At 41.1% G+C, this 13,610-nt stretch overlaps 1 protein-coding gene across 4 annotated transcripts in view; it reads left to right on the top strand.

Moving 5' to 3' along the window:
- lrp4 (low density lipoprotein receptor-related protein 4) overlaps positions 1-9,527 on the top strand; it is a 218,433-nt gene extending 208,906 nt beyond the window's left edge. For 3 of the 4 annotated variants that reach the window (XM_021606795.2, XM_021606794.2, XM_036980426.1), the window contains exons 37-38: positions 1,178-1,319; positions 8,638-9,527. In XM_021606795.2, the coding sequence (XP_021462470.2) occupies positions 1,178-1,319; positions 8,638-8,979 (484 nt within the window). In that variant the 3' untranslated portion in view covers positions 8,980-9,527. Of the gene's footprint in view, positions 1-1,177; positions 1,320-1,834; positions 1,898-8,637 lie in introns of all 4 variants that reach the window. The other variant, XM_021606797.2, reaches the window with a different exon arrangement.
- The last annotated feature ends 4,083 nt before the right edge of the window (positions 9,528-13,610 follow it).

Raw genomic sequence — 13,610 nt, 5'->3', positions numbered from 1 at the left:
AACAAACGCCTCACAAGTCCTGAATTGGCAGCTTCATTAAATAGTACCCGGCAAACACCAGTCTCAAAGTCAACAGTGAAGAGGCGACTCCGGGATGCTTGCCTTCTAGGCAGAGTTCCTTTGTCCAGTGCCTGTGTTATTTTGCCCATCTTAATCTTTTCTTTTTATTCGCCAGTCTGAGATTTTACATTTTCTTTGCAACTCTGCCTTGAAGGCCAGCATCCCGGAGTCGCCTCTTCACTGTTGACGTTGAGACTGTTTTTTTTCAGGTACTATTTAATGATGTCTGTTTCTCAAACTAGACACTCTAATGTACTTTTCCTCTTGCTCAGTTGTGCACTGGGGCCTCCCACTCCTCTTTCTATTCTGGTTAGGGCCAGTTTGCGCTGTTCTGTGAAGGGAGTAGTACACAGCGTTGTAAGAGATCTTCAGTTTCTTGGCAATTTCTCGCATGGGATAGCCTTCATTTCTCAGAACAAGAATAGACTGACGAGTTTCAGAAGAAAGGTCTTTGTTTCTGACCATTTTGAGCCTGTAATTGAACCCACAAATGCTAATGCTCCAGATACTCAACTTGTCTAAAGAAGGCCCGTTTTATTGCTTCTTTAATTAGAACAACAGTTTTCAGCTGTGCTAACATAATTCCAAAAAGGTTTTCTAATGATCAATTAGCCTTTTAAAATGATAAACTTGAATAACACAACGTGACATTGGAACACAGGAGTGATGGTTGCTGATAATGGGCCTCTGTACGCCTATGTAGATATTCCATAATATTATGCCGTTTCCAGCAGCAATAGTCATTTACAATGTCTTCACTGTATTTCTGATCAATTTGATGTTATTTTAATTTTTTCTTTCAAAAACAAGGACATTTCTATGTGACTCCAAACTTTTGAACGGTAGTGTATATATGTCTATTCTCCATCCCTTTATCTGCCCAGATCTGAAATAAGTGATTAGGTGCAAACAATTTTAGCACCAATAGATTTGGCCAATGTTACTGTCATGTAACTTGTTGTTTCATGTCAGTGCAGACAAAGATCACACAGAGAGGAAGCTATATTAGACCTGTGACATTTGTCTGTTGTGGGAGCTAACCTAGATAGCCACCCAATGGACAGTTTTATCCAGTGGACTGTGTGTACAATGTGTTTACCCATCTTTCTATCCTCAGACACAAAAAATCCAAGTTTGCTGACCCCGGGGTCAGCAACCTGACCTACAGTAACCCCTCATATAGGACGTCAACGCAAGAGGTCAAGATTGAGACCTCTCAAAAGCCGCCCATTTACAACCAGCTACGATATAAGAAAGAGGTAACTACCCAGGCCTATTTAGTATTTCAATAAAATTACGACAGAGTTCTAGCCTAGCTTTTTTCATGTGCAAGCATTTGCAGCAGATATTTTTCTGGAGGGTCTAAAGCATAATTGTGAAATCACGATTTGAAGGTGAAACAGAAACGTATGTTATTCTTATATAATAACATGCAATGTTTGCACTGGTGCAAACGTTTACTGAATCTGGGCCTTATCTCTCACTTCAGACTTTGATGAGAATAAGAAAGTACCTAATGTTTTAATAGAGTAATGGATACGTTTTATGTGAATCCATTGGGATTCTGTATGCCTATTATGACCGGGTTTCAAAAGGTATGGCTAGAAGTAACCATTGAGACAAATACTATTTTTCAATGTTTGTCTCTATCTCCTATGCTGTAGATAGATTGCTTTACAGTAGTTTTATTATAACCAAACATGAAGAGGCACAAGTGGTGGCCGACCCGTCCACTCATCTCTCTTTTCTTCTCTTCCCCTCTCCTTCACTGCAGCTCTCTCATCCTTACAACAGCCTCTCTCCTTTATTCTTTTGACCTGTTTTGTCCTGCGCAGAGGTAGTCACACACCATGGGGGAATCCCTCCATCAATCAACCTTATCACTCTCTTTTTCACTCCTCTTGTATCTCCCACTCCTTGTGTCTCTTTCTCTTGTCCCCACCTTCACCTAACATGTGTACATGCTCTCTCTCTCATGTGTCTACTATTGTTCCTCTGCTTGGTCATGTGTGACAACTGACTCTTTCTGATGACTGACTTTACTAATGATTTTTTAAATGTAGAAACAAACAGTGCATTCAGAAAATGCTCACACCCCTTGACTTTTTCGACATTTTGTTGTACTACAGCCTGAATTTAAAATTGATTCCATTGAGATTGTGTGTCACTGGCATACACACAATCAAATCAAGTTTTTTTTTGTCACATACACATGGTTAGCAGATGTTAATGCGAGTGTAGCGAAATGCTTGTGCTTTTAGTTCCGACAGTGCAGTAATATCTAACAAGTAATCTAACAATTCCCCAACAACGACCTAATGCACACAAATCTAAAGGGCTGAATGAGAACATGTACATGTAAGTATATGGATGGCCGAGCGGCATAGGCAAGGTGCAGTAAATGGTATAAAAAACAGTATAAACATATGATATGAGTAAGGTAAGATATGTAAACATTATTCAAGTGGCATTATTTAGAGTGCATTGTATAAAGTGACTTGTGATGTGGCCTGTTCTGAGTTAGTGATTGCTGTTTAGCAGTCTGATGGCCTTGAGATAGAAGCTGTTTTCAATCTCTCGTACCCAGCTTTGAGTTAGTGATTGCTGTTTAACAGTCTGATGGCCTTGAGATAGAAGCTGTTTTCAGTCTCTCGGTCCCAGCTTTGATTCACCTGTACTGAACTCGCCTTCTGGATGATAGCGGTGTGAACAGGCAGTGGCTCGGGTGGTTGATGTCCTTGATGATCTTTTTGGCCTTCCTGTGACATCGGGTGCTGTAGGTGTCATGGAGGGCAGGTAGTTTGCCACCGGTGATGCGTTGTGCAGACCGCACCACCCTCTGGAGAGCCTTGCAGTTGAGTGCGGTGCACAGTTGCCTTACCAGGCTGTGATACAGCCCGATCGGATGCTCTCGATTGTGCATCTGGAAAAGTTTGTCAGGGTTTTGGGTGACAAGCCAAATTTCTTCAGCCTCCTGAGGTTGAAGAGGCGCTGTTGCTCCTTCTTCACCACACTGTCTGTGGAAGTGGACCATTTCAGTTTGTCTGTGATGTGTATGCAGAGGAACTTAAAACGTTCCACCTTCTCCACTGCTGTCCCTTTAATGTGGATAGGGGGGTGCTCCCTCTGCTGTTTCCTGACACCACAATCTGAGTGCCCTCACCTCCTCCCTGTAGGCTCTCGTCGTTGTTGGTAATCAAGCCTACCACTGTAGTGTCGTCTGCAAACTTGATGATTGAATGAGCTTGGAGGGTACTATGGTGTTGAATGCTGAGCTGTAGTCAATGAACAGCATTCTTACATAGGTATTCCTTTTGCCCAGATGGAATAGGGCAGTGTGATGGCGATTGCGTCGTCTGTGGACCTGTTGGGGCGGTATGCAAACTGAAGTGGGTCTAGGGTGGCCGGTAAGGTGGAGGTGATATCATCCTTGACTTGTCTCTCAAAGCACTTCATGTTGCAGAAGTGAGTTCTACGGGGCGGTAGTCATTTAGTTCAGTAATCTTTGCCTTCTTGGGTACAGGAACAATGGTAGCCATCTTGAAGCATGTGGGGACAACATACTGGGATAGAGAGTGATTTGATAAGTCTGTAAACACACCAGCCAGCTGGTCTGCGCATGCTTTGAGGACGCGGCTAGGGATGCCAGCTGGGCCAGCAGCCTTGCGAGAGTTAACACGTTTAAATGTTATACTCATGTCAGCCACGGAGGGGAGGGAGGGAGGGGGGGGCAGTCCTTGTTAGTGGACCACGACAGTGGCATTGTATTATCCTCAAAACAGGCAAAGAAGGTGTTTAGTTTGTCTGGAAGCGTGACGTTGGGTCCGTGACGTTGCTGGATTTATTTTACGTCTCATGTTTGAGCCATTGAATTGCGACTCCACTTTGTCCCTGTACTGGCATTTCGCTTGATTGACTGCCTTGCGGAGGGAATAGCTACACTGTTTATATTCAGACATCCATCCATGGTTTCTGGTTAAGGTAGGTTTTAATAGTCACAGTGGGTAGAACATCTCCAATGCACTTCTTTATAAATGCACTCACTGAGTCAGCGTATAGGTCGATGTTGTTCTCTGAGGCTGACCGGAACACATTCCAGTCTGCATGATCAAAACATTCTTGAAGTGTGGCTTCCGATTGGTTGGACCAGCATTGAATGGTTCACGTCACTGGTACATCCTGTGAATTTCTTCCTATAAGACGGAAGGAGCAAGATGGCGTTGCGGTCGGATTTGCCGAAGGGAGGGTGGGGGATGGCTTTGTATGCATCGCGGAAGTTAGAGTAGCAGTGGTCGACGGTATTGCCCACAATAAACAATAAATGCAGCCTCAGGATATGTATGGTTTCCAGTTGGCATATAGTCCAGTGAAGTTCCTTGATGGCCGTCTTGGTGTCTGCTTGAGGGGGAATGTACACAGCTGTGACTATAACTGACGAGAATTCTCTTGGTAGGTAAAATGGCTGGCACTTGATTGTAAGGAATTCTAGATCGGGTGAGCAGAAGTCTCTTGAGTTCCTGTATGTTGTTATGATTACACCATGAGTCATTAATCATAAAGCATACACACCCGCCCTTCCTTTTCCCAGAGAGGTGTTTATCTCTGTCGGCGCGATGCATGGAGAAGCCCGGTGGCTGAACCGAATCTGACAACATGTCCCGAGAGAGCCATGTTTCCATGAAACTGAAAATGTTTCAATCTCAGATGTCTCTCTGGAAGGCAACCCTTGCTCGAATTTCATCTACCTTGTTGTCAAGAGACTGGGTGTTGGCTAGTAGTATACTCAGAGTCAAATCTCTTTTTCGTCCACTTTCATATTCAAAATGATCCACCTTCCTTGCGAATCATTCCTGACTATTTGCACATTCAGATCGAAATGTTTGTTAATTAATATCATCACACCCTTTGAGTTCCTTTGTCCATGACGGAAAATTATTTCACCACCCAATTCCTTTTTCTACGCAACATCATCTAAGGATGTAGAGTGAGTTTCCTGTAAACAGTATACAGTATGTTATATTCCTTTTCTTTTAGCCGTGTAAAGACTGATCTTCTTTTTTATAATCTGCTAAACGATTACAATTATAACTGGCTATACGTATTTCACCCCTTACGATAACTAGATACTATTCTCAGTCCAAATTGACCATAATTAGTGCTTGTAAAGTTACTGCCATTCGAGGTATTATGAAGGTCAAAACTAGAGCTTTCAAATGTTTGATATTTAGAATTCAAGAAATAGGTTCTAGAAATATTTGTTTTATTCCCTTGCCTGTTTGCCTGTGAGCCAATACCACAGATGTTAGAAAATTGAGACAAGATATTATGTGTGTAGCAAATCTGAGTAGGTTGATGTGTATGATATTGGATGTGATATAGTGAGTGTGTACAATGTCTGTATAAGAGTAAGACTATAATGTGTGATGTCCAAATAAATAATAACTCTGCCAATTTGCATGGTTGAGTGTCTGTGTGTAACATATTGATATTCATGATGATAATTGTAATCCATATCGTATCACCATCATAGTTGCTTCATAATTACCTTTAACATAATTGAAAAACACATCCCAGCATTTCCATAGCAATTGACATTTCACATGATCATGAAAGAGACCTTGCATTACTCTAGAGACAGCTTCACAACAGAACAAATGTATTCCATACAATATGTTATTATTCCCCAATTCCCCTATTCTGATATCTTCCTCCTGCTTGTTGTAAACATATATAAACTTTTAGACAAATACATAAAAAGATAGACAAACGATAAACACAAATTATAAAAGAGTTCTCGACAATAGAGAGAAGAGTGAGAGAGGAGTGCGAGATCAGGTGTGTCCTTATGTATAAGCAAGCATGTAATTGAGTATGTGTGTGTTCATATCCACTTGATAATGTTCAGATAATTTTACAGTTCCCATACCTTCTTTTTTTCATAACCTGAACTCTCTGTAAAATTTAGTACAGCCACGGTGTTATGGAGCTGTCTCGGAATAGCTGTCCATCTATAAAGAGTTTGTCCACAATGATAAAGGCACACCTACCATCCTTCCTTTGTTGTCTTTCTAACGGATACAGTCTCTTATGGCGTTTGTTTATCTCCCTTGGTAATTGGTCATTGAGACCGAATTTGATCCCTTTAAGCTCCCTTCCTCTGCTTTTGATCAGCCACTTTTGTTGGTAGTGTTCAAATTTTGTCTCTGTGTACTCGGTGGAAAGCCACCTTGTTTACAGTCTCTATGGGAAGTTTCAAGGCAGATTGCATGAATTCTCTGATCGCACCCTCTGGATTATTGGCTGCATCTTCAGAAATCCCCGGGAAAAAAATATTTTCACGAATACTACGACTTTGTATGTCTAGTAGCGACTTCTTCATCACCCTGTTTTCCCTGAGTAGACAATCCATGTTGGAATCGTGGATTTTTACCTTGGCTGTGAGTGTCATGTTTTCTCTTTGGAGCGTGAGAATTTTACTCTGGCTGAACTCCAAACCCCCACTCAGCCCTGCTACCTCCTCACACAACTGTTCAAGTGTTGCATGGATTCCAGCCAGAGCACTAGCCTCTACCGCAATGGTAAGGATATCGTCCGTATCTGTAGATTAATCAGTTTTAATTTTTTGGTTGGGTTGAAGTTTTTTTGTGAGGTGGTCGGATCTTTCCATGAAGGGGTATGTTGTTCCTCCATAGCGTAAAGCTGTTGGTACTCGTCAATTTCCCTCAGGGTCTCCTTAGTATCCAGATTGGCTCTTTACTGCAATCAGTTGTTTTACGAAAAGACAACAATGAATCTTTCCCACGACAACAACAGGTGTCTGTAGTACAGGCAGCTAGCGCTCGCGGAATCCAAAAAAAAGGAACACAAACTTGCATTCCCAGCCGTAAAGGCCCACCGCGTCGATGAACTGGATGAACCAGACTTGTAGAGGTCAATTTATTTTCCTGAGGTCTTGGCTGATTTATTTTGATTCTCCCATGGTGTCAAGCAAAGAGCCCACACAAGTGGATTTTTATTTAAGTGTCACATGATCTCAGTATATATACACCTGTTTTGAAAGACCCCAGAGTCTTCAACACCACTCCAAACAGCTCAGGGACAAAGTTGTGGAGAAGTATAGATCAGGGTTGAGTTATAATTTTTATCTGAAACTTTGAACATCCCACGGAGAACCATTACATCCATTATTAAAAAATGGAAAGAATATGGCACCACAACAAACCTGCCTAGAGAGGGCCGCCTACCAAAACTCATGGAGCAGGCAAGGAGGTCATTAATTAGATAGGCAATAAAGAGACTAAAGATAACCCTGAAGGAGCTGCAAAGCTCCACGGTGGAGATTGGAATATCTGTCAACAGGACCACTTTAAGCCGTACACTCCACAGAGCTGGGCTTTGTGGAAGGGTGGCCAGAAAAAAAGCCATTGCTAAAATAAAATAGTAGTGATAGGGTGAAATAGTTACACACTCAAGTTTTCTGTTTTTTTGTCTTATTTCTTGTTTGTTTCACAACAAATAAATAAACAAAAATGTATCTTCAAATGGATATACATGTTGTGTAAATCAAATGATACAAACCCCCAAAAAATATATTTTAATTCCAGATAGTAAGGAAACAAAGTAGCAAAAATGCCAAGGGGGGTGAACACTTTCGCAAGCCGGTGTACACTGGAGCTGCTTACCAACACGACATTGAATGTTCCGGAGTGGCCAAGTTACAGTTTTGACTTAAATAGTCTTGAATATCTATGGCAAGACTAGCAATGATCAGCAACCAACTTGACAGTTTGGAGAATTAAAAAATAAATAATATGCAAATAATACATTTTTGTGTAGGTCGTTGACAAAAATCTATTTTAATTCCACCTTATAACCCTAAACGTGGAAAAAGTTGAGGGGTGTGAATACTTTTGGAATGCACTTTCTCTATCTATGGCTTTGGATGGACCTAATAATATCAAATAATGAGGTATTGAAAAGTCTGTTCTTTGTTTGGCAAACCCTTTCACTTTATGTATTGTATGTCTGACATTTTACACAGTCTTATTTTGGGGGAATTCACTGTTTATCATATGTAGTCCTGAGCCCAACTCTAACCTTTTGATTACCTGGAGCAGTTTCAGTCACAAAAAAATCCAGTCACAAAAAAATCCAGTCACAAAAAAATCTAACAAATTGTTTCTCCATAAATGCAGTAAAGAGATGACACATTTGATATTCCATAGTTTCCCTACTCAACACATAAGCACTGATGACAAAACTAACTGAAAGACCAGAGGACATCTCACTGAAAGGAAACTACTACTGTGCATGGGTAGAGATTTACAACAACATCCTGCTCTGGAGTGTTTGTAGTTGTTTTCTGATGAGTTGTTCCAAAATGGCTGCTCTCTAACCACTGATACAGGATTAGTTTTCCACTAACTACTTATGTAGGGTCAGATATTCTTCATCCCCTCATATGCTTTTAGGGATATGATCATCTGACCCTAGATGTGTGATTATGGTTGATGTCTATGTCATGCGCAAGGCTAACACAGCTAAACATTCTACTGTGTCTTCTTTCTCCTTCCTCAGGGGGGCGGGGACAGTGGCTACACCAAGGAGAAGATCCGCATCGTGGAAGGAGTGTGTCTCCTCTCCAGCGAGGAGCTGTACTGGGAGGACCTGAAGCAGCTGAAGCCGTCACGTGGTGGTCTGCACACATGCATGCGCACGGACACTGTGTCCCTGCAGGCCAGCAGCGCCTCGCTGGACGACGGCGAGACAGAGCAGTTGCTCCAAGAGGAGACGTCGGAGTGTTCGTCCATAAACACGCTGACCCCCGTCACCGTCACACCCCAACGCCACCCCCAACACAGCCTGCCTGACACCGGCTGGACCCCCGCACGCAAACCCTCTACCGAGAGCGAGGTGTAAGGGAGGCCTCTTGCTTCACTGCCTCCCTACTCCTACTCTTTACCCTTAGTCCTCCTGATCCCTTCAACTACACACCCTTTTTCACACACACACACACACACACACACACACACACACACACACACACACACACACACACACACACACACACACCTGTATACAGTATACATACATACAGTAAACGATACGTACTTATGCTTCAGGCCACAGTGAGTCATACACAAGCTGACACTCACACAGATAAGTGGTACATACAAACACTACAGTCACATACATACTTCATGCTACACACACATTTATGCATGCATACAAATCTGGCATCTCCTCGGCCCGCTGGACTTCATCCTACACACACACATCCGCACTCTTACCACCACCCTCTCACAACCACAAACTGACTCACCGCTACCCACTTCAGGCAACAGACTGAATTACAATTTACAAGCATGCTGGAAAAAGAAAGCAAAAAAATACACTTTGAGAAAAGAAATGACAAACAGAGAAATCTGGAGCCTTTTTAAAGAATGCAACCCCTCAAGGTGAGGGCCGCTTAGTATATTACATTGCATTTTTTGTGAAGTTTTTGACAAAGCTAAAAACGATATACTCCCGCAGGAGACTATGTAACAAACTGCTCGCTCTCTCTATAATGCCACTCATCATATACCATGTCCTTATGAACTCTATTTATGAACTTTTTGTTCTTTGAGTTGGTTTTTGCTGATTTTAAAGAATGGTGAGAGTGTTGTGTAGATCTGTATTGCAGTATGACCCAGTCATTCAAACCTCTATATTTATGTGCCAAAGGGTGGAGCTTCGCTACGTCTACATTTATACTAGAATAACATTTTGTAGGCTATGTGCCACGTAAAGGAGAGAAAGACAGTTACCTATGGGAGAGCTCAGCAATGGGACGATCTGTTTCAAACATGTTTCACATTGTATACCTCCTCTTCTAAAACCAACCATGGACTTATCTATCTGATCTCTCTTAACTGGTACTCTAGACAGGTCCTGGAAACTGGTACTCTAGATTGGTACTGGAAATGGGTACTCTAGACTGGTACTGGAAACTGTTGAAATCCATTCATTTTAAAAATCTAAAGTAAACTGCAAGTAAACCATTTCTGGTCCTCGTGAAATAGCATTCTCGATGAAGTATAAGTGCCAAACATTTTTTTCATTTTTTTCTTTCCTCAGTTTGATATTTCTTGGAGTTCGTAAAATGTGCTTTACATTCTTTTAGCTGTTCTGATTAAGGCAAATATCTGTCATCTCTGAACCTGTAAAGCACTGTACACTTAGTGCCCACTGTTCTAGTCTAAGCTATAGAATAAGCTTCAGTGTATTATGTAATTTGACAAGGTTGCCCTCTGTGAAATATACAATGCACATACAGTGCATTCGGGAAAGTATTCAGACTTATTGACTTCTCCACATTGTTACTTTACGGCCTTATTCTGAAATTGATTAAATATGTTTTTTCCCTCATCAACCTCCACACAATACCCCATAATGACAAAGAGAAAACTGTTTTTTAGAAATGTTTGCACATTTTATACAAAATGTAAAACAGATGCCTTATTTACATAAGTATTCAGACCCTTTGCAATAAGACAAAAAATTGAGCTCAGGTGCATCCTGTTTCCATTGATCATCCTTGAGATGTTTCTACAACTTGATTGGAGTCCACCTGTGGTAAATTCAAATGATTGGACATGATTTGGAAAGGCACACACCTGTCTTTATAATGTCCCACAGTTGACAGTCCATGTCAGAGCAAAAACCATGCCATGAGGTCGGAGGAATTGTCCATATTGCTCAGACACAGGATTGTGTCGAGGCACAGATCTGAAGAAGGTTCTAAAGAACACAGTGGCCTCCATCGTTCTTAAATGGAAGAAGTTTGGAACCACCAAGACTCTTCCCAGAGCTGGCCGCCCGGCCAAACTGAGCAATCGGGGGAGAAGGGCCTTGGTCAGGGAGGTGAACAAGAACACAATGGTCACTCTGACAGAGCTCCATTGTTTCTCTGTGGAGATGGGAGAACCTTCCAGAAGGACAACCATCTCTGTAGCACTCAACCAATCAGGCCTTTATGGAAGTGGCCAGAGGGAAGCCACTCATCAGTAAAAGGCACATGACAGCCCTCTTGGATTTTGCCAAAAGGCACGTAAAGACTCTCAGACCATGAGAAACAAGATTCTCCGGTCTGATGAAACCAAGGTTGAACTCTTTGGCCTGAATGCCAAACGTCATGTCTGGAGGAAACCTGGCACCATCCTTACGGTGAAGCAAGGTGGTGGCAGCATCATGCTGTGGGGATGTTTTTCAGTGGCAGGGACTGGGATACTAGACTGGATCGAGGGAAAGGTTCACCTTACAACAGGACAACGACCCTAAGCACAAAGCCAAGACAACGCAGGAGTGGCTTTGGAACAAGTCTCAATGTCCTTGAGTGGCCAAGCCAGAGCCCGGACTTGAACCTAATCGAACATCTCTGGAGAGACCTGAAAATAGCTGTGCAGCAACGCTCCCCATCCAACCTGACAGAGCTTGAGAGGATCTGCAGAGAAGAATAGGAGAAACTACCCAAATGCAGGTGTGCCAAGCTTGTAGCGTCATACACAAGAAGACTGCCAAAAGCGCTTCAACAATGTACTGATTAAAGGGTCTGAATACTTATGTAAATGTGATATTTCAGTTTTTTTTATACTGTTTTAGTGTTGTCGTTGTTGGGTATTGTGTGTAGATTGAGGGGGAAAAAAATATTGAATCTATTTTAGAATAAGGCTGTAACATAAAAATGTGGAAAAATTCAAGGGGTCTGAATACTTTTCGAATGCACCGTACAGTATATGAGATTACCATTAACCATATATCACAGAGGTGTTACTTTAGACAAAGAATATACCACTGGTAATTTACGGAACCATCCATATTATTCAAATAAAAACAATATATATTACATATGCAGCGTTTACCGTGAATGCAGTCTCTGCGAACTTGGGAACATTGCCTTTACATTTCAATCGCGCTGTAGTGCGGATCTTCAGCATTACAGATTGAATTTAGCCCTTACATTTAACATGGTTTTGTACTGTACAATCTGTCATGGAAATGCATAGGGTGGGAAATAGAGCATTGCTCTGGACAGATATCAGTTTGAGTTCTCAAAACCATGTATCTTGAAGTAACTTCAAGTTCAGCAACATGCTGATTTGCTGCTAGACAGGAATTCCACAGCACTGATGCCAATGAGAGAAGGTCTTGGCAGCTATTTTACCTGCGGTCTCTGATGGTTGGATCACAGACGCATCAATCTGACCAATGCTTCAATCATTAACTACGCTAACACACAGAATCCCACCCACTCAGCAAAGGTTTCTAAGCTGTACAGATTTTACCATGCATTTTAAGCAGACAAATTGTCAAATATATTGTGTTGATTTTGTTGTATAGAGAGTATTTTGTACAAAGGGATTTCATTATTGTTTTTACTTGTATTAATATTACTCACTGGAGAAGAACATTTTTGTTTTGCTGGATTATTTAACCACTGTGTTTCCAAACATTGTAAATGATAGGGTTGCTGCCAGTTATTTAATAATGGTCACATATAACTGTTGTAAAGTTAACTAAAAGAGATATTTATGATTTCTTTGTTTGGTTGTCACTTAATGTGTAAATATGAAAAATACTAAATGAATTTCCTGCAGTACTAACAAGCTGTGTTGTGTGATGTAGTGAATTACCCCTTTGCTATCTTTTAATATAAACTGCGTGACACACTTTTCTTGTTGTCTCACAAGTTTGAAGCAATGGATCTTCCTCTCTGCAGATCTTACGGAAGCCCTGAAACCCAAGGATAAAAAGAAAAAAAAGCGTAAATGTCGTTTGAACGACATAATTGGTGTTTTGTCTCTATTAGGCCTCATCTGTTATGCAGCTTGTCAGGTCGTGTAATGGTTGCTGGAGCCATTCATTCACTGATTCCATCCATTGATATGATTATTAATTGACAGTGTTTTATGCCTATTCGGTTGTAATTATTTAGCCTACCCCACCCATAAGAGCCTATATCTTGTTTATATTATACTTTGTAACATTAGGATATGTAGTTTCTATTTTGAAGGACTTGAAATGTATTAATGGATGTTTTAGGTAGGCAATACATAGGCTACTGGAAAATGCATTTTTGTTTTTGGGGGAACAGAAACACTATAATATAAATACATTTAATTCAGCAAAACTTTCAGAAATAAATCGTAAATAATAAAAGGCAGTTTCAGCTTTTCATAAATAAAAGGGAATAATCTCAAATTAGGGCGGTCAAATGATTTGTACACCAAAGCAAGCACCAACAACCTTCACATGTGCATTGAGCGTGTGACATGTGCTCCACAAATTAATTATAATTTTTATTAGAAAGACAAAAATTACACATGCAAAGGCTTAATTACACACAGTTGAAGTTGGAAGTTTACATGCACTTAGGTTGGAGTCATTAAAACTCGTTTTCAACCACTCCACAAATTTCTTGTTAAACTATAGTTTTGGCAATTCGGGTTAAGACATCTACTTTGTGCATGACACAAGTCATTTTTCCAACAATTGTTTACAGACCGATT

This window comes from Oncorhynchus mykiss, chromosome 6 (assembly GCF_013265735.2).
Source record: "Oncorhynchus mykiss isolate Arlee chromosome 6, USDA_OmykA_1.1, whole genome shotgun sequence".
Classification (NCBI taxonomy): domain Eukaryota; kingdom Metazoa; phylum Chordata; class Actinopteri; order Salmoniformes; family Salmonidae; genus Oncorhynchus; species Oncorhynchus mykiss.
The sequence above is the reverse complement of the archived record's forward strand: the minus strand, read 5'-3'. Positions and strand labels throughout refer to the sequence as shown.